Source organism: Anomaloglossus baeobatrachus, chromosome 5 (assembly GCF_048569485.1).
Source record: "Anomaloglossus baeobatrachus isolate aAnoBae1 chromosome 5, aAnoBae1.hap1, whole genome shotgun sequence".
NCBI lineage: Eukaryota > Metazoa > Chordata > Amphibia > Anura > Aromobatidae > Anomaloglossus > Anomaloglossus baeobatrachus.
Genome location: NC_134357.1, coordinates 268,822,173 through 268,843,362, shown reverse-complemented (window position 1 = coordinate 268,843,362; position 21,190 = coordinate 268,822,173). Strand labels below are relative to the sequence as shown.

Sequence of the window (21,190 nt, the reverse complement as noted above, 5' to 3'; positions counted from 1 at the left end):
TCCGTGGTGATAGGTTCCATTTCATACTTCTAAAATAAATCCAGATATAGTTTGCAGCGCAATAACTTACCCATATGGCCATTTTGCTATATTTTGATATATGAATTCAGAACCAAAGCCAACATTACCACATTTAATACAGCACCAGAACCACCATCAGTACATGCGCACAGCATCAGAACCATCATTGGTACATGAATACTTCACCAAGCTTAAATGGGTTGTCCACTACTCTTAACAACTTGATGGGTATAGTTTATAAAATGGGGTCACGTATGCTGGTAGTCTAGTGATCTGGCACATCAGGGGCTCTGCCAATGTGACATGGCACGTGCAAACCATTCCAACTAAATATGCACTCAAATATGGCTCTCCTTCCCTTCTTCACTTTGTACTGTGCCTCAAAAGTAGTTTTCCACCACATATGGGGTACTGGTGTATTTAGGAGAAATTAAATAAAAAATTGTATGGTGCATTAAATGTGGTGCATTTTCTTCTGCTACCTTTGTGAAAATGCAACATTTGTGTTAAAAATGTATTTTTTCACTTGCATGGCTCAACATTATAAAATTTTGTGAAGCACCTGGGGTTTCAAGGTGCTCAACAAACATATAGATTGCTTGAGGGGTCTAGTTTCCAAAATGGGATCACTTGTGGGGAGCTCCCCTTTTAGGTATATCAGGGGCTCTGCAAACGTGGCATGGCGTCCGCTATAGGTTCCAGACAATTTTTGTGCACTAAAATTCAAATGGCGCTCCTTCCCTTTTGAGCCCTGTCGTGTGCCCAAACAGTAGATTTTTATCACACATGGGGTAGCGGTGTTCTCAGGAGAAATTGTAAGGTGCATTTTCTCTTGTTATCCCTGTGAAAATGCAAAATTTGGGCCTAAAGTAAAATTTTCAGTTTTTCCTTCCACATTGCTTTGGTTCATATGAAGCACCTAAAGGATTTATAAATGTATTGAATGTGGTTTTGAGCAGTGTGAGGGGTGCAGTTTTTAGAATGGTGTCACTTTTGGGTATTTTCTGTCACCTAGGGCCCTCAAAGTCACTTCAAATGTGATGTGAGGTCCCTAAAAAAATGGTTTTGTAGAATTTGTTGAATGAGAAATTGCTGATGAACATTGTAGCGTTCTAGTTATAACCTCCATAAAGCCACACTGGTCAGAATTGGAAAAATGGCCCGGTCAGGGATGTAAATAAAAGGCTGGGGGTGAAGGGGTTAAGGGTATACCGTTTTGAATAATAATTGACACATTTGTTGGCAATCGGTTGCGGATTTGTTATTTTCGTACTGGATGTGTCTAGGAGAATGGGGATCCTTGTCTTGGCTAACAGGTAATGAAGAAAGTAGCCATTGTCTTCAAAGCCTTGTCGGCTTGCCAACATTCCAAGGCCTGGATTTTACACAGAGCTCATTTATTTTGTATTATGAGGTGTAATATTTTTGCCTGAGAGATTTTATATTTAAGGATATAGTTCCTTTGTATTGCTATTTTTATAAAATAATCTCTGATCGTCGTCTTATGGGCACACAACATCTGGTTTTAAGAACTTTGTCATCAGGGTGGGCTGGGGCCTGGCATGCAAGGATTAACTTCCCCCTTCTGTGATGCTAGAAACTCCTGACTGCTGTAACTTGATGCCTGCAGCTCAGCAGTCAGGACAAATAGGGAGGGAAAGTGCAGGCCTGTTATTGTATCAGTGTGTAGCCTAACAGAAGGTGTCCATGGTTGTCCTGTGCATCACAAGCATGCTCCCAAGAAATGGCCGGTAGTGGGCCTCCACATCACCAGCAGAACGGTAGGAGGCTATTCATCTGTGCATGTGTCTATACATATAGTGAGTCTCCTGCATGTCTGACTGTGTTTATGATTGTGTTTTGTAGTGGGGTGTTAAGCACATCCCCGGACGTGCTGATCTGTGTATAAATGGGGTCTTGTGTATCAGCGCCCTTGTGTTTGGCAAGCGCATCTGTGGCTGGAACAAAGGAAAATGTCAGCAAAAATATTGGAGGGTACAGCCATGACTATCAATCAGAACATGACCATTACAAGCTGTAAATCTGTATTCTTCATGATAAACATATACTGTATGCCTGTCTTTGGATTGTAGGAGTCTAACAAGATCTGCCCTACTAACTTGTACTATAATGGCATATTTCTGTATTATTATTATTATTATAATAATATTTATTCATTTATATAGCGCTGTTAATTCCACAGCGCTTTACATACAATGGCAACACTTTCCCCATTGGGGCTCACAATCTAAAGGTACCGTCCCACTAAGCGACGCTCCAGCGATCCCACCAGCGATCTGACCTGGCAGGGATCGCTGGAGCGTTGCTACATGGTCACTGGTGAGCTGTCAAACAGGCAGATCTCCACAGCGATCAGCCACCAGCGACCCGTGTAACGACGCTGTGCTTAGTAACCATGGTACACATCAGGTTATTAAGCAAAGCACTTTGCTTATAGTTACCCGATGTGTACCTTGGCTACGTGAGCAGGGAGCCGGCTTCTAGAAGCTGCGGACGCTGGTAACCAAGGTAAATATCGGGTAACCAAGCAAAGCCTTTGCTTGGTTACCCGATGTGTACCTTGGTTATCAGCGTCCACAGAAGCCGGCTCCCTGTACATTCAGATCATTGCTCTCTCGCTGTCACACACAGCGATGTGTGCTTCACAGCGGGAGAGCAACGACCAAAAAATGGTTCAGGACATTCAGCAACGACCGGCGACCTCACAGCAGGGGCCAGGTTGTTGCTGGATGTCACACACAGCAACATCGCTAGCAAGATCGCTGTTGCGTCACAAAAAACGTGACTCAGCAGCGATGTCACTAGCGATGTTGCTTAGTGAAACATGGCCTTTAGTTCCCTATCATTACGTCTTTGGAGTGTGGGAGGAAACTGGAGAACCCGGAGGAAACCCACACAAACACGGGGAGAACATACAAACTCCTTGCAGATGGTGTCCTTGGTGGGATTTGAACCCAAGACCCCAGCGCTGCAAGACTGTAGTGCTAACCACTGAGCCACCGTGCAATCTGCCACAATGACTGGCTAGTAGTGATGAGTGAGAACTAATATATGTTCTAGTACTCGAATCAAGCAGGTCGGACACTCAATAAGAGCTCGATTCGAGTAACGAGTATACAGTATGTTAATGGAAAACTTGAGCTTTTTCTAGGAGACCCCACCTCCCTTCAGGAGGGCTGGGGAGGTCCTGAAAAAGCTCAAATGGGTGCAAAAAATGCTGAAATGCAATGGGAACAGCATATGGAAGATGCATTCTTAAAGAAGTGGTTCACTCATATCCATTATTGGCCACATTGATATTATGTTTAGAAACAATGTTTCTCTTAAATACCTTGTGTTGCCAATTCTGCCAGTGAGCGGCGCTATTGCGGACTGCTGTTCCCCCATCGCCTGACCCCCGTACTCCATGCCCTCAGGGATCCGGTGATGTCATGTCAACTTCCTGATTACAAGACCTCACTGCGGCCGGCCCCAGTCTCTGAGTCACTGGGCTGTGGCATTTCACCACTCATCACAGCCCAGCGTGTCTCCTACTTGCAGCGCTCTGCAGTGAAGGAGCAGGGAGATGCTGGGCTGTGCTGAGCGATGACATGCCGCCCACAGCCCACTCACGGGGAGTATGGCCAGCCTCCATTGATGTGAAGTCATGGAGCCCTGGGAGTCACGCAAAGGTGGTGAGTGGACCACAATAGCGCACTATTGGCAACATAGGGTATTTCAGAGAAACATTGTTTCTCAGAACAGTATCGATGTGGCCAGTAATGAAAAGTGGTGAACCACCCCTTTTAAGTGGTGGGACTCCTAAATCTTGTGACTAAGTGCAAGGGCTGCGAAAAGTTAGACAAAGCTACTCCAATTCACCCTGGAAGACATATAGAGTAAGGCCCCAGATTTTTTCCCCCAAATATTAAGATTGGGACTCTTGCACTAGTAAAATCTATTCACTACATGTAAAGGCTGCCAAAAATTAGAAGGAGCTACTCCAAAACACCCTGGAAGACATGTAGGATGGCCTCGGCAATGTTTTTTTCCCATTATTAAGAATGGGATTCCTACACTAGTAAAGCCTATGCAGTCTGTGCAGGCGCTGAAAAACATTTACCTTTGGAAACCATACATATATATCTATCAAATAAATAATTTTCGAGGTAAGCCTCTAAAAATTATGAAGGAGGGTATCAAACACACCCTTGAAAAATTAAGAGTGAGGGCTGCATGGTCACTGTTGATATGATGGAGGAGGAGGAGGACACAAAAAAGATATCGTGAATGGTATACCCTTGTTTTGGTGGGAAGGGGTGCATGGGAATACCCCAGGAAAAAGGAACATTTTAATTGTCTTTGTGTTGCGCTGCTGTCATCCGGTGAAGTTGAGAAGTCTGGGCCAATACAGGGCTTCATTTTGATAGCGTCAGCATTTTCAGTTGACAAGTGGGTGCATCTATCAGTTATTATGCCCCCGGCAGCACTAAAAACCCGCTCAGACAAAACGCTGGTGGCAGGGCAAGTGTAGAGGGATAATTCATGCCAGATAATAGTCAATAGTTGTACAGCACAGAGAAATTTTGGAGAATGCTTGTACAGTCGGCTAGGTACTCCTTCCCCACCTTTCAAAACTTTTTCCTCATTGTCAAAGTACCCCGCACATCAGGACTTGGGCACTGGGAGGGTCTAATGAAACTATCCCAGACCATTGATGGTGTTCCCCTGCCTCTGTTGGACCTGGTGTGTGTTTCCCTCGTCTCTCCTTGGTTGCCCAAGAAACTATATCCTCCGCTGCCAGAGTTAGGCTACTTTCACACTTGCGTTGAACGGCATCCGTCACAATGTGTTGTGTGACGCATGTGACGGATGCGTTGTAAATAGTGTAATAATAAAGGCAACGGATTCCTGTGAAATAACGCCTTGCGTTAAGCCGATAGAGAGCCCCCATCATCACTGCACCCACGCCGGCACTACAGCCCCCATCATAATCACTGCACACACCCTGGCACTACCGCTCCCATCATCCCCGCACACACCCTGGAACTACCGCTCCCATCATCCCCGCACACACGCAGGCACTACCGCCCCCCATCATCATCACCGTACACACCGGCACTACCGTCCCCCATCATCATCACTGCACACACCCCGGCACTACCGCCACCATCATTCCCGCACACAGCCCGGCATTACCGCTCCCATCATCCCCGCACACACCCCGGCACTACTGTACCGATCATCACCGCACACACCCCGGCACTACTGCACCCATCATCACCGCACACACCCTGGCACTACTGCACCCATCGTCACCTCACACACCGGCACTACCGCTCCCATCATCCCCGCACACACGCAGGCACTACCGCACCCATCATCACCGCACACACCCCGGCACTACTGCACTCATCATCACCGCACACACACACCGGCATTACCTCAGTGACGTCCCCGCTGACAGCGCGACTCTCTTCAGTTTCTGCGTGGAGCTCACAGTGAGCGGCGGTGTTCTATGGCCGCTCCTGTCAGCTTCATGTAGCATAGCTGGATGCGTCGCGGGACCTCGTGGATTACGCCGGACCTGGAGGGGTATTTGGGGATTTTAATAAAGTGGTGAAGAAAGGTGTTTTTTTTTTGTCTTCCAAATAAAGTATTTTTTCGGGTGTATGTGTTTATTTACTTTCACTTACAGGTTAATCATTGTAGGTATCTCGGGGAGACGCCTGCCATGATTAACCTAGGACTTAGTGGCAGCTATGGGCTGCTGCCATTAACTCCTTATTACCCCGATTGCTACCGCACCAGGGCAATTTGGGATGAGCCAGGTAGAGTCCCGAGACTGTCGCATCTAATGGTGGGGCAATTCCGGGCGGCTGCTGGCTGATATTTTTAGGCTCGGGGGCTCCCCATAACATGGGGCTCCCCATCCTGAGAATACCCGCCTTCAGCCGTCTGGCTTTATCTTGGCTGGTATCAAAATTAGGGGGAACCGCACGCCGGGTTTTTTTTTCAATTATTTATTTATTTATTGTACTGCACGATATAGACACGCCCACCGGCGGCTGTGATTGGTTGCAGTGAGACAGCTGTCACTCAGCGTTGGGACGTGTCTGACTGCAACCAATCATAGGCGCCGGTGGGCGGGGGAAGCAGTGAATACTAAATGGAATGATGAGCAGCCGGCATTTTCAAAAGAGGAGAAGCCGCCAGAGCAGTGTGACAGCCGTGCCGCGCCGGTGATCGGTGAGTATGTTAGAGCGGGGAGAGAGACCAGGAGTCATTTTAAACGATTTAGATCGTTCTGCTGGACATGCTGAGCATGCACAGTAGAACGTGACGAGATCCGTCAGCGGATTCCGCTGCTTAGTGCATTGTGGCAGAATCCGCCCCCATAGACAATCATTAGACACCTTGGCGGATTCTAACGACCCAAAAAACGCTACATGCAGCGTTCCCTCCTCCCGACTCTGTGTCAAATTAACGACGCAGACTCGACCAGTGGATGCATCGCAAACACTTGCGTTACAGTGCGTCGTCAATACAAGTCTATAGAGAATAGCGCAGTGCGTTAACGGACTGCGCTATTTTCCGTAGTGGCGGATTGCGCTGAACGCAAATGTGACAGTACCGTTATCAGATGGAAATTTTTGGACTAAATGATCAATTAGGACCTTTTGGTATAGCAACATTTTACTAGCCTTCTTCGCCGCATGAAGGAGAGCTGAAAAGTTCTCCTTGTGGCGTGGATCGAGTAGGGTGATCAACCAGTTATCAGTGTTGTCCAAAATGACTATACGATAGAACCCAAGGGTCACTGGAAAGGCAGCGGGACATAGTCAGTCGTGTGTGCCAGACTCCCTACAGGCAAGACTTCCCTGTCCCCACCAGGAGGACGACTACATCACAGGCAACCATCTTCTGTTTCTTATCACCCAATCTGTGCTGAGCAGATGAGATGAGGGTGGCCTGAGTATTAATCATCCAGTGTACTTTTTTTCCTTCATCGCCACTTGGTGTGCATTCAGATCTCCCGCTTTCATTGTGAGCATTTGAGCAGACACAGAAGTGAGATGGTTGTGCATCTGATTATGGTGTCATCACCACTCATTATCTTGGTTGATTCTTCAAAGTTTTGTAGACCAATTCGAAAAGGAGGTGGGGGTCACCCTGATGGAACTAGGACCTGCAATCATAGGCGTCGGTAGCACGTGAGCCATTCTTGGGTCACACTTGGTCCTGGCCTCCACAAGGTTCAGCCACTGTGCTCTCAGGGAAATGTAGCATCTCTGACCACAAGCACTTGTCCACGTGTCAGTGATTAAGTGGACCTTTCCAGTAACTGCTTAGGTCAGGCCACGGGTGATGTATTGTGACATATGCTTGTGAAAGGTGGAGATGGCACACTGGGAGAAATAGTGGCACCTAGGGACCGAGTACTGAGGGGCGGTCGCCGCCATGAGCCTGAGTGTCCCCAAGCCTAATTGGCAGCGTTTCCAGGCCAAGCAGTTTTGTAAATGTGTCTGTTTAGTGTTTGGGCCTGTGGGTGGCTGGCTGTGTATTTTTGCTTGCGTTCCAAGGCCTGGGGTAGCTGAACGCTGCACTGGAATCTGTCACCAGGTTTTTGCTCCCCCATCTGAGGGCAGCATAATGTAGAGACAGAGACCCCGATTGCAGCGATGTCACTTACTGTGTTGAATGCTGTTATTTTGATAAAATCAATGTTTTCTCTGCTGTAGATCTAGCAGTTATACAGACCTCATGAATATGCTGGACTACCTGGTAGCATGCTCTAATTCTAGTTCTCTAATGATAATCTACTGTTGATTAACCAGTGATTTTATCAAAACTACACTAAGCAGTGCAGTAAGTGACACATCGCTGGAATCAGGGTCTGTCTGTTATACTGCTTTCAGATTAGGTGGCAAAAAATAGGTGACATATTCCCTTTAATTGTATGTACTTGTGAAGTGTAAAAGGAAATGATAGATGGTTTTCTAAATATTTTTAAAATACAAAATGTGAAAATTGTGGCGTGTATTTGTTTTAAGCAACCCTGAGTCAATACTTTATAGAACCACCTTCCTCTGCAATTGCTGCTGCAAGTCTTTTGGGGGATGTCTCTACCGGCTTTGCACATCTAGAGGTTGAATTTTTTTTTTTTTGCCCATTTTTCTTTCCAAAATAGCTCTAGGTCAGTGAGATTGGATGGAGGCATCTGTGAACAGCAGTTTTATAGTCTTGTCAAAGATTATCAATGCGATATAGCTTTGGACTTTTAGCCCTTCACACACATGAATATGGTTTGATCTAACCTTTCCATTGTAGCTCTAGCAGTATGTATTTAGCTCCATCTTTCCATCAGTCCTAACCAGCTTCCCTGTCCCTACTGAAAAAAAGCAAAACCACAGCATAATGCTGCCACCACCATGCCTGATGGTGGGGATGGCGTTTTCAGAGTGATGGGCAGTATTAGTTTTCCGCCACACATAGTTTTAAGTTTAGCCCTAAAAGTTCTACTTTGTTCTTATCTGACTAGAGCACCTTCTTCTGTGTGGTGATCACAGATAGCATATGGCATTTTTTTCACCGTTTCATCACACCTGGATCATTCTTCCCATTTTTCAGTACATTGCATAAATGGTGCCTTTCAAAACTACAGCTTGTTCCACAAAAAAACAGCCCTTTTAAAAATAAAAAAGTTAGGACTCTTGAAAGATGAGGAAAACTAAAACCTGTTTCTTAAAGCCTTGATTGACTAAAAATTAGGCCCATTTTACTCATGTGGCAGCCATCAAAGCAATTATATGTACTATTTACGCATCACACTTTGCTGTTCTTCACCATATGTATTGCACCGCCATTATACTTCTAGGTCCTGATTTAGCAAAGCTTTCACCCCAGAATTCTGGCATAAAAGTTACAAAATATTAGGCGCAACTTTTAATTTAAAATGTTGCGACTTTTGACATTTTCACGCCAATTTCTCCGAGCTGTAGGCACATAGGTGGAGGTAGGATGTAGCTGGGCCAGGACACCATAGCTCGGGTAATTAACAGCAAGCTGTATGTCCGAAATCTTACTCCATTTCCTAACTGGAGTGAGATTTCTGGTGCAGTGCACGGATGTTCATGCTGCTCGGTCAGATGCTCCACATTCATGAAGAGGCATGCATGTTTTCATGAATCGGGAGCATCTGACTCCACTATGGCCTCAGTCTTGATTTGGGCCCAAGAATCATTTTACTGGATGTTCTGCCTCACTCTCCATAGTTGTCTAGACGCTTTCAATTGCATACTTTTACATATACACACCTGGTCAAAATTGTTGGTACCCCTTGTTTAAAGGGAACCTGTCAGGTCCAATTTGCACCCATAACCATGAGCAGTTCTGGGTCCATATTGCTGATCCCTGCCTATCCATCTCTATATAGTAGCATAGATAAAGAAATCTATAGAAAAAGTATTTTTAAAGATCTTTTATCATATGCTAATGAGCTCAGGGACTAGTCCAAAGAGTGTTGCTTCCCTTGCTAGTCGGCCCCATTAGCATGTTAGTATGCCCCTGTGGGTGTGCTAACATGAATGTGCAGCGTCAGAGGATGATCTCACTCACCTCTCTGCTGCCATTGCCGCCTGACGCTGGATTTCGGCTCAGTGTGCATGACCCCGCAGTTTCGCACACTATCGCGTCCTGGCTTCAAACTGAAGAAGTGCGCATGACCGGAAGTCTTCGATAATGCACACTAAGCCGAAATCCAGCCTCAGGCGGCGATGGCAGCGGAGAGGTGAGTGAGATCATCCTCTGACGCCTCGCATTCATTAGCATGTTAGCACACCCACAGGGACGCACTAACATGCTAATGGGGCCGACTAGCAAGGGAAGCAACACAATTTGGACTAGTCCCTGAGCTCATTAGCATATCCAGCATTAGGCGGCGATGGCAGCAGAAAGGTGAGTGAGGTCATCCTCTTATGCTTAGGCAGGGATTAGCAATATGCACCCAAAACTGCTCGTGGTTCAGGGTTTATATTGGACCTGACAGGTTCCCTTTTAATGAAAGAAAAACCCACAATGGTCACAGAAATAATTTGAATCTGAAGTAAGTAATAATAAATAAAAATTTTCTATGAAAATGAACAAATGACACATTGCTTTTCTGCTTCCACAGAATTTATTTTTTTTATTTTATTTTTTTTTAAAAATCATAGTCATGACATAGGCCTAGACAGAAATGATGGTCCCTTAACGTATTTTTTGCACAACCTTTTGAGGCAATCACTGCAATGAAACGATTCATGTAACTATCAATGAGACTTCTGCACCTCTCCACAGGTATTTTGGCCACTCCTCAAGAGCAAACTGCTCCAGTTGTCTCGTGTGTGAAGGCTGCCTTTTCTAGACGGCATGTTTCAGCTCTTTCCGAAGATGCTCAATAGGATATTAGGTTCATAGAAGGCTACTTCAGAATAGTCCAAGGTTTTCCTCTTAGCCATTTTTGGGTGTTTTTAGCTGTGTGTTTTGGGTCATTATCCTGCTGCAAGACCCATGACCTGCGACTGAGACCAAGCTTTGATACTGGGCAGCACATTTCTCTCTAGAATCCCTTGATAGTCTTGAGATTTCATTGTACCCTGCACAGATTCAAGACACCCTGTGCCAGATGCAGCAAAGCAGCCCCAGAACATAACAGAGCCTCCTCCATGTTTCACAGTAGGGACAGCTTTCTTTTCTTTATATGCTTTATTTTTCATTCTGTGAACATAGAGCTGATGTGCCTTGCCAAAAAGTTCAATTTTTGTCTCATCTGTCCCTAGGACATTCTCCCAGAAGCTTTGTGGCTTGTCAACATGTAGTTTGGTAAATTCCAGTCTGGCTTTTTTTTATTTATTTTTTTCTTCAACAATGGTGTCCTCCTTGGTCATCTCCCATGAAATCCACTTTTGCTCAAACAATGACGGACGGAGAGATCTGACACTGATGTTCCTTGAGCTTGAAGTTCACCTTTAATCTCTTTAGAAGTTTTTCTGGGCTGTTTTGTTACTTTTCGTATTATCCGTCTCTTTGATTTGTCATCAATTTTCCTCCTGCAGCCACATCCAGGGAGGTTGGCCACAGTCCCATGGATCTTAAATTTTTTAATAATATGTGCAACTGTAGTCACAGGAACATAAAGCTGCTTGGAGATGCTCTTATAATCTTTACCTTTAACATGCTTGTCTAATCTCCTGAGACAACTCTTTCCTTCTCTTCCTCTGGTCCATATTGAGTGTGGTACACACCATGTCACCAAACAGCACAGTGAGTATCTGTAGCCCTATATACAGGCCCACTGACTGACTGATTACAAGATTGTAGACACCTGTGATGCTAATTAGTGGACACTCCTTGCTTTAACATGTCCCTTTTCTCACATTATTTTCAGGGGTACCATCATTTCTGTCCATGATTATTTCATGAGTTTTAATTTAAAAAAAAATTCAGTGAAAGCATGGTTGAAACGCAATATCTGACTTTAATTTATTCATTTTCATAGATTTTTTTTTTATTTATTATTTTTGTCGGATTCAAGTTATTTCTTAGACCATTTGGGGTTTTTCTTTCATTAAATAAGGGGGACCAACAATTTAGACCTTGTGTGTATAAGTACAATTTACACTACAGAGCATCACATTGTTGTTTCTCTTACCTGCTTCATATGCTGACCCTCTGCCAGATATTATAAAAGATGTGTAGTTTGCACAGGCCTCCACTTGGACGCCTACTGGTGATGACGTTCAACCTGGCAGGTCTCAAAACCGAATGTTTGTTTACATGTTATGATTTGTCTTAAACTGTTGTGAAATCAGAACATATAGACATTTATTTATATAGCTCCTTTACCTGCCCAGGAGACTTGGTAAGGTCGAGGGTTACCAGCCGACCATACAGGAAGCTTTGAAATAGTACATTTAGGGGCCCACCAGGGAATTCACCAACTCTCTGGTGGGACAGTCCTTGCTTGTTCACTCCCCACTTAATGAGTACAAGAAATTCAATATACATTTGTTTATATGTGATATATGTTCATTCCTCTATAAACTGTGCATACTGTTTTCTATGTTTATTTCCTACCTAACAAGCACAGGGAAATCAATGTATGTCTGTTAATATATTATTTTACTATAATCTGCATATATTTTATATGCATTCCACTGCTAACAAGCAAAGGGAACACAGTATACATCTGCTAATAGGGGGTACGTGTTCATTTCTCTATAATCTGCAATAATTCCATGTGCAGTGCCTTGCAAAAGTATTCAGCCCCCTTGAATTTTTCAACCTTTGGCTATGTGCGCACGTTGCGTAAATACATGCAGTTACGCTGCGCTTTGTAGCACAGCGTAACTGCATGAGTCCTGCGTCCCCTGCACAGTCTATGGAGATTGTGCAGGGGCCGTGCGCACGTGGCGTTTTAGAGCGCAGCGCTTCGGCTACTGCCGAAGCGCTGCGTTCTAAGAAGTGACATGTCACTTCTTCCATGCGCTTTGCCGGCAGCTCCTGCTCTGTCTATGGCAGGAGCTGCAGGCAGAGCGCATGGAATCGGCGCTCACTACGGACATTTCTGCAGCGATTTAAAGCGCACATGTGCTCTTCAGATCGCTGCAGAAATTTCTGCAGTGACTGTACGCAACGTGCGCACATAGCCTTTTCCCACATTTCAGGTTTCAAACATAAAGATAAAAATTTAAAATTTTATGGCGAAGAATCAACAACAAGTGGGACACAATTGTGAAGTTGACCGAAATGTATTGCTTATTTTAAATTTTTCTAAAAAATATAAAACTGAAAAGTGGGGTGTACAATAATATTCGGCCCTTTTAAGTTAATACTTTATAACGCCCCCTTTTGCTGTGATTACAGCTGCAAGTCGCTTGGGGTATGTGTCTATCAGTTTTGCATATCGAGAAACTAAAATTCTTGCCCATTCTTCCTTTGCAAATAGCTCAAGCTGAGTGAGGTTGGATGGAGAGCGTTTGTGAACACAGATTCTCGATTGGATTCAGGTCTGGACTTTGACTTTGCCATTCTAATGCCTGGATACGTTTATTTGTAAACCAGTCCATTGTAGATTTTGCTTTATGTTTGGGATCATTGTCTTGTTGGAAGACAAATCTCCGTCCCAGTCTCAGATCTTTTCAGACTCCAACAGGTTTCTTCAAGAATGGTCCTGTATTTGGCTCCATCCATCTTCCCATCAATTTTAACCATCTTCCCTATCCCTGCTGAAGAAAAGCAGGCCCAAACCATGATGCTGCCACCACCATGTTTGACAGTGGGGATGGTGTGTTCAGGGTGATGAGCTGTGTTGCTTTTACGCCAAACATATCATTTGGCATTGTGCCCAAAAAGTTTGATTTTGGTTTCATCTGACCAGAGCACCTTCTTCCACATGTTTGGTCTGTCTCCAAGGTGGCTTGTAGCAAACTTGAAATGATATTTTTTATGCATATCTTTGAGAAATGGCTTTCTCCTTGCCACTCTTCCATAAAGGCCAGATTTGTGCAGTGTACGACTGATTGTTGTTCTATGGACAGACTCTCCCACCTCAGCTGTAGATCTCTGCAGTTCATCCAGAGTGATCATCGGTCTCTTGGCTGTATCTCTGATCAGTCTTCTCCTTGTTTGAGATGAAAGTTTGGATGGACGGCCGGGTCTTGGTAGATTTGCAGTGGTATGATACTCCTTTCATTTCAATATGATCGCTTTCACAATGCTTCTTAAGATGTGTAAAGTTTTGGAAATCTTTTTGCAACTAAATCCAGCTTTAAACTTCTCCACAACAGTATCACGGACCTGCCTGTTGTTTTCCTTGGTCTTCATGGTCTTCATGATGCTCTCTGTGCTTTACACAGAACACCGAGACTATCACAGAGCAGGTACATTTATACAGAGCCTTGATTACACACAGGTGGCTTATATTTATCATCATCAGTCATTTAGGACAAGATTGGATCATTCAGAGATCCTCAATGAACTTCTGGAGTGAGTTTTCTGCACTGAAAGTAAAGGGGATGAATAATATTGCACGCCCCACTTTTCAGTTTTTTTATTTTTTACAAAAATTTAAAATAAGCAATAAATATCATTTAACTTCACAATTGTGTCCCACTTGTTGTTGATTCTTCACCATAACATGAACATTTTTTTATATTTATGTTTGAAGCCTGAAATGTGAGAAAAGGTTGAAAAATTCAAGGGGGCTGAATACTTTCGCAAGGCACTGTATATTTCCCATCTAAGAAGAGTATTCAATATACAGCTGTTAATATATATATAATGTGCTGATTGCACTCTAAACTCCTTGTCTGGTATCCCAGGAAACCTATTATACCTCCTTTATTTTGATACCAATAAGTTATTTTTATACCCTTTGTGCATTATTTTTAGCATGTCCCAAAGTATTGCTCCTAGTGAAGCCCATTAGTGTTTCTACAGGGTACCACTTTCATAGCTCCCACACAGGGCGGCGTCAGCACCCGGCAAACTCTGTCAATTGCCGGGGCCCTGGGCTGCCGGCGGGGCCCACCCGCAGTGGCAGGCCACGCCACCGGCCTCCTCCCCTTTTGAGGATCGCACTTTCAATTGTATCGGCATCGCAGTTGCCGATACAATTGAAAGCATTGATGAGATGGTGCGACGCACTGCCTCTCTCATCATTCTCCCTCTGTGTCTGTCGGCGCTCTGACAGCTCAGCAGCGGAGCATGATGACGACAACACTGAGCGCCTGCAGTGAGGTCAGAGCAACCGCAGTAGACGTGCTGAGGAGACCGAAGCAGCAGGGTACGAGGAAAAGTGAGTATGTATTATCGCTGTGGCCAGACGACAATGGGGGCTGTATACTACATGAGGATGCCTAATGCTATCTGGGCCTGCATTGTGCTATATGCGGGCTGTATACTACATTACTACCTGAGGATGCCTAATGCTATATGGGTCTGCACTGTGCTATATTCGGGCTGTATACTACATGAGGATGCCTAATGCTATCTGGATCTGCAATGTGCTATATGGGGGCTACATGAGAGTGCCTAATGCGCACTGTGCTATATGCGGGCTGTATATTACATGAGGGTGCCTAATGCTATATAGGGGTTGTATACTACATGAGGGTGCCTAATGCCATATGGGGGCTGCGTAGTGCCATATGGGGGCTGCGTAGTGCCATATGGGGGCTGCGTAGTGCCATATGGGGGCTGCATTATACTACATGGGGGCTACATAATACTATATAAATGACTATGGCGGCTTCATATCACTATATAGAGGAATATGGGGGCTGCATACTACTATACCCCTAGATTTGTATGTCCCCTCTACCCCGGAGCTGTATACCCCCAGAGCTGTATGTCACCCCCCACCTCAGAGCTGTTTGTCCCCCCTCTAGAGCTGTATGCCTCCCATTGCTGTATACCCCTTTCCTCAGTAATATGTATGCCCCCTAGTGATGTGTATGTCCCCATGTGCATGTATGATGTGTATCTATGAATGTAATTGTACATGACTGTGTATAGATTAATGTCTATTTACGTGGGGGGTTTTTTAATTTCTGTTTAAATATATACTGTATGTGGACATATGCCTGTATGTGTATGTATCTGTGCATGTCTATGTGTTGAATGAGGCCCACTGAGACTCTTTCGCCCAGGGTCCATAAAAACCTGGAGCCTGCCCTGCTCCCACAGTGCCCACCACAAACAGTTTGATTTTAGAATTGTTAAGCCTATCATAAAATATGATGCCCCCTCAGTAAATTTACCCACACACTACATTCCCCCACACACAGTATATGGCCCCTATGGTGCATTCCCCCCAACACAGTATGACACCACCACATGGACCTCTCTGGTACATCAACACAAAGAACTCTGCTGCATTAGCACACACAAAAAACTAGCTCTGCATCAAAATCAAACAGAACTTCTTAGTGGAAGCAGGGTGCAATTGGAATGAGGAGGTGTGGGGGGGTTGACAAGATTTGAGAATTCGGAGCTGCTGAGATCAGGACAGATACTAATGACAACTGATGAAAGCACACAACAGCACAGATTGCAGGTGACAGCTCGAAAACCACTGGCCACCAAATTTTGCATTGAAACATTGGGCAAATATCGTTATTTTATAGTAATCCTATTAGCACGAGTGAGTCAGTTAGTACTGTCCGACCTATCGATGACATAAACAGGAGTGTCACCACCACCACCACCACTGTCCCCGTTCTGTAGTAGACAACATAAATTACCACTCCCCAGAACAGCTTGGGGGGGCTTTTTTTTTTTTTTCCTTTTAGGGCCTGTCAGTATTCACTGACCAATTACAGCAATATCTGTGGAGGGGGGCAAGACACCGTTCCCTCCCAGGCAATACATGGAGATTGCCTGCTATCAAGAACAGCAGCCATCTTTGCTTGCCCACCTTGCAACTAAGGACAGTCCTTTATCTTGCTGCTTCTTGTATGTATCTAGCATGTCTAAAAGGTGTTAATGTTATATCGTTATGATAATCCATTTCCCTGGTTCTGTTGCCTCTTAATTTGTTACCTGGTATTCAAAATTTTGTATTGTGTTTATTAAATATATATTAAATATATATTTTAGATTTTTTTTGTTTTGTTTCATTTTGAGTCTTTGTTTTTGGTGTTGGATTTGATAATGTTATGTAGTAAGTACAGTATAAGAATGTGCGCTGTATGTTACACCAGAGACAGTATGATGCCGATGGCTGGATGTAAGGATCACATGGGCAGGTAACATACTGGCCCTGATTCAGCATTGCCTTTGACCCTGTTTTTGTCTTGTTTTATGTGTTTTACGCCTTTTTATTTTTTGTTTTGTTTGTACTCAATTCATTTTATTTGCACTTTTTTGAAGTCTGTTTTATGTGTTTGTCTGGGTTTTTTTGTGTTTTTCTCTTTGTAGCAGAGTTTATCAATTCCAGATGTTTTTATTATTCATCAATTGCAACTTTTTATAAAGTTGCAAAATTTGTCACAACTCTACTCCAGTCACCCTGTATTTTTCAGTACACCAGTAATTTTGAGCAATTTTTGCGACTTTTGGTGTCAACGTGCAACTTTTGCTGCCAAGAGTCACAAAAAAGTTAAAGATTTTGTAGCAAATTTGTCAATTATGTGCAACATTTTGATGAATGTGGCGCCGAAAAAATGTCAACTAATACCACGAGGAAAGATGCTTAACAAAAAATGCAATGGATAAATCGGGGTCACGTTATATACAGAACATTTTCCATAGGTATCTTAATGATTTTACATCGTCTCATCTCCTTTCCATTCAGGTTCCTACAATACTGGATCCTCTCAGTGGATACCTTCTAAACAAGAGAACTTTCCTGACCTGTCAAGGATGGATAGGGACAGGGACAAGGTGGCGGAGAAGCTATTACACCTCACCCTAGAGATCCTATTCCGGCTTACTGGTGAGGTGAGAGATTCTGATCAGGTCACATTACATCATTTATGTCTATGAAAATAACAGAGGTACAGTAGCTATAAAAAGTATTCATACCCATTATAATGAAAGGTTTTTGTTAAAAATAAAAAAAAATTACAATTTTTCAGAACTTTAACCCCTTTACCGCCAGGTGACTTTTCTGTTTTTCGTTTTTGCTCCCCTTCTTCCGAGAGCCGTAACTTTTTTTTTTTTTTTATTTTTACATCACTTGCCATATCAGGGCTTGTTTCTTGTGGGACAAGTTGTACTTTTAAATGAAGCCATTAGTTTTACCATATAGTGTACTGGAAAACGGCAACAAAAATTCCAGGTGTGGTGAAATTGCAATTGCACAATTGTTTTTGGAATATTTTATTCACTGCGTTCACTATATGGTAAAAATAACGTCCGTCTGATGCCTCAGGGCAGATCAAAGTACTGTAGTGTGCAGGCGCGAGGAAAGGTTAAAGACCGCCTGCGCATGCGCACTACGATACTTCGATCTGCCCTGAGCAGGGCAGATCAAAGTGCGCCTGCACAGGAGCGCAATGCCGACTTGTGCGCATGACGTAGGATGTGTCATCCATACTGGGCTGGGTAGAAGGAGGACGGCAATCGTAGCCCCTATCGGACCGGACCGCCCCCTAGGTAAGTATTAAAGTGATTTTTACACTATACAGTGTGGCCTGGGCTTTTATGTACAGTATTCTGGAATGCTGTATATGAGGTCATTGGTGGTGGCCGCAGTTTATCTAAATCTGGTGGCAGGTTTCCTTTAACTTTTTCTTACTCCTACTGCTTTCTCACAAAACTGAGGAGGCCAGATGTTAGCAGGCAAGGTATAGTCTACTGGGGAGGAGACAATCTTAGTTCTATGTAATATTAGTGTTAGTCTCCATGGTTCTGTGTCCCCCAATGAAGACTGAGAAAAAGATTTTACTGTGAGTACCAAAATTCTACTTTTTTACGTAGGCTACTTTCACACATCAGTTTTCTGCATTCAGGCACAATCCTTTTTTTTCCTGATCCAAAGGATCCGGGAAAAAAATGTAAAACCGTATCCACCGGATCCAGTTTTAAACGGATCCGTTATGCTGGATGCGTAAAAAAACGGATCCGTTGGATCCGTTTTGCATCCCGTTTGTCTGTTTTTTTTGATGGCTCAGGTTTTTTAATTAATTTGGTGCATACGCAGTTAACAAAAACGGATCCGGCAGCCGCATCCATTTTTTACCGCATTGCGCCGGATCCATCGTCCATAGGCTTTCATTGTAAAACACGCCGTATCGCGCCGCTTTAATTAATTTTACCGCATCCGGAAAAAAACGGATGCAACGCAAAGCCATCAGGTACAATCCGGTAACAATGCAAATCTATGGGGATAAAACGGATGCGGTACCGGATCCGTTTAACTCGTTTTTTTCCGGATTGTACCTGATGGAAAAAAAACTGATGTGTGAAAGTAGCCTCTGTCCCTTGTATGTGATTTTTTTTTTTTTTTACTCTGATCACTTGTTTAATGTATTGCAGTGCACAAGCATTGCAATACATTACACCTGTTAGTATGACACTGACAGGCAATGTCAGCATCATGGTCTAAAAGGCTTCTAACAGGCTACCGTAGTTTGCAAATCCAGAGGTTGTCATGGTGACCTTTGGTTGCCATGACTACCATCGGGCCTCCGTGATCACGTTGTGGGGGTCCAGATCGGGTGGGAGGGGGAGTGCACTCCCTCTCCCAACCTTCTAAATGCTGCGAACCCTAGTGATCATGTCATTTATGGGAAACAGCCAGGGGTGGGAAACATGGGTCCTCGCACTTCCGTTCATGTGCACTATGATGCTGGATGTACGCTTCCCGGCTTCACAGTGGTCTAGTGTGCGTGACCAGAAGTTCTGGGACTTCTGATTATGCGCACTGAGCCTAAACCTGACGTTTGAGGCAGTGACAAAAGACAGGTACAGGGGTGTGCTAACATGCCAAGAGGGCAGTCCGGGAAAATAACTCCCTTGCATCTAGTCCCTGCGCTCATTTCCATCTCATGAAGGATCCTTAGAAATTTATTTTCTAAAGATCTCTTTATGTATGCTACTAGATACAGGGACAGTTAGGCAGGGATCCTAGATACACACCCAGAACTGTTCCTGGTTTTGGATGCATAGGGGACCTGACAGTTTCCCTTTTAAATGTTGTACTGTGCCGCCATTACTGCTGTTTGGCGGCGCACGCGCATTATTAGTATGATTTCATTAAAATGGCCCCGGAGTCGGCGCATATGTGTGCTACGATCTTCGGCGCCATTTATTGAAGAGACTGCGTAGAAGACTATGAGCGGCATCTGCACATGGACAGATTAACAAAAACTTCAATCTGCGTATGCGCCATTGCCACTCAGTCTTCTCTACAGCAGTAATTCTGACCTCTGCTGGATATGCAAGTAAGAGAGACTCCTTCAACATATGGTGTTCATGTGACTAAATCAGTATCTACCAAGATTGCTGTGTCCCCATTGTTACCCTAGGGACTCGCAGACGTCAAATTGCTTTGCTTAAATGGTAAAGGTGCTCAACATAAAATAAAAAAACAAACCTATACTTATTTCCCTGCGATGGAGATGCCGAGATTCCTGGTGGAGACATGACTTGTCTCATGGCATCTCGACTGCTGCTTGGATGCAGCCCTCACTGTTCCATCAGAGGTTTCTTCTACAATCCAAGAAGACCGCAGTCTTTTCCTATCAATTGTAGGCTTTGAAGTACTTTCAATTCTCATCTAATCACATTTCCTGATCAAATTTAGGAAATCTGGAGAATTGTAATTTTAGATTTGCTTCTTATTATTATGCAGTGATATGCATCTCTCCATAAACAGGATTACACAGTAGTGAAGAAGACCTCTACTAAGCGCTGTCAGACCCCTGTGTTTGAAGATTGGGGACAAACTATGAGACCAGTCTTGGGGCCTCCACCTCACTTCTTGAAAGATGAAGAGGTCAATGAGCAGAAGATCCTAGAACTCACCCATAGGATGACTGAGCTGCTGACTGGAGAGGTGACATTGGTGGGAATACTGGTACACTATACTATAACATTATGAAGGGATCGGGGAGATGACTGTATCATTTTGTGTCAGGTTCCCATACGGTGTCAGGATGTCACTGTCCATTTCTCCATGGAGGAGTGGGAATACATAGAAGGACACAAAAATCTGTATAAGGACATCATCTTAAGGTGCAACCAAAACCTCATCTCCCCAGGTAATTTTCAAGACTACATACATATTGCATATACTTATATATAAAGTATTAAATCAATGCTTGTATGTGTTTCCTATAGCTCTATCCAGTAACGGGACAACACCAGAGAGATGTCCCAGTCCTCTCCTTCCACTGGACTGTTCAGAAGAATATTACAATGTTCCATGGGATGATCAGGTAGCTGGAGAGAAGGTTTCATGAAATGTTCCCTATGTTGTGTAGAAGGCTGTGAAGTTCTTTTGTTCAGTCATCCACCAGTATTCTACATTGACTGGTCAATTTATAGAGACACTGCCCTCTCCCAATTGAGACTTTCCTATATGGAAACAATGGAAACAAGAGCCACAAACCCAGATGACAGCTTAGAAAGAAATTATCAGTGTTCTGTGTGACACCACATAAGAATGGAAATAGCGAAC

The 21,190-nt window shown here is 44.0% G+C and overlaps 1 protein-coding gene across 1 annotated transcript in view; it reads left to right on the top strand.

The window, feature by feature from the left end:
- Positions 1-1,634: 1,634 nt before the first annotated feature.
- LOC142311242 (uncharacterized) overlaps positions 1,635-21,190 on the top strand; it is a 278,135-nt gene continuing 258,579 nt past the window's right edge. Inside the window, exons 1-4 of the mRNA XM_075349463.1 lie at positions 1,635-1,802; positions 17,360-17,505; positions 20,387-20,566; positions 20,648-20,771. Coding sequence (XP_075205578.1) covers positions 1,766-1,802; positions 17,360-17,505; positions 20,387-20,566; positions 20,648-20,771 — 487 coding nt within the window. The 5' untranslated portion in view covers positions 1,635-1,765. The remainder of the gene's footprint in view (positions 1,803-17,359; positions 17,506-20,386; positions 20,567-20,647; positions 20,772-21,190) is intronic.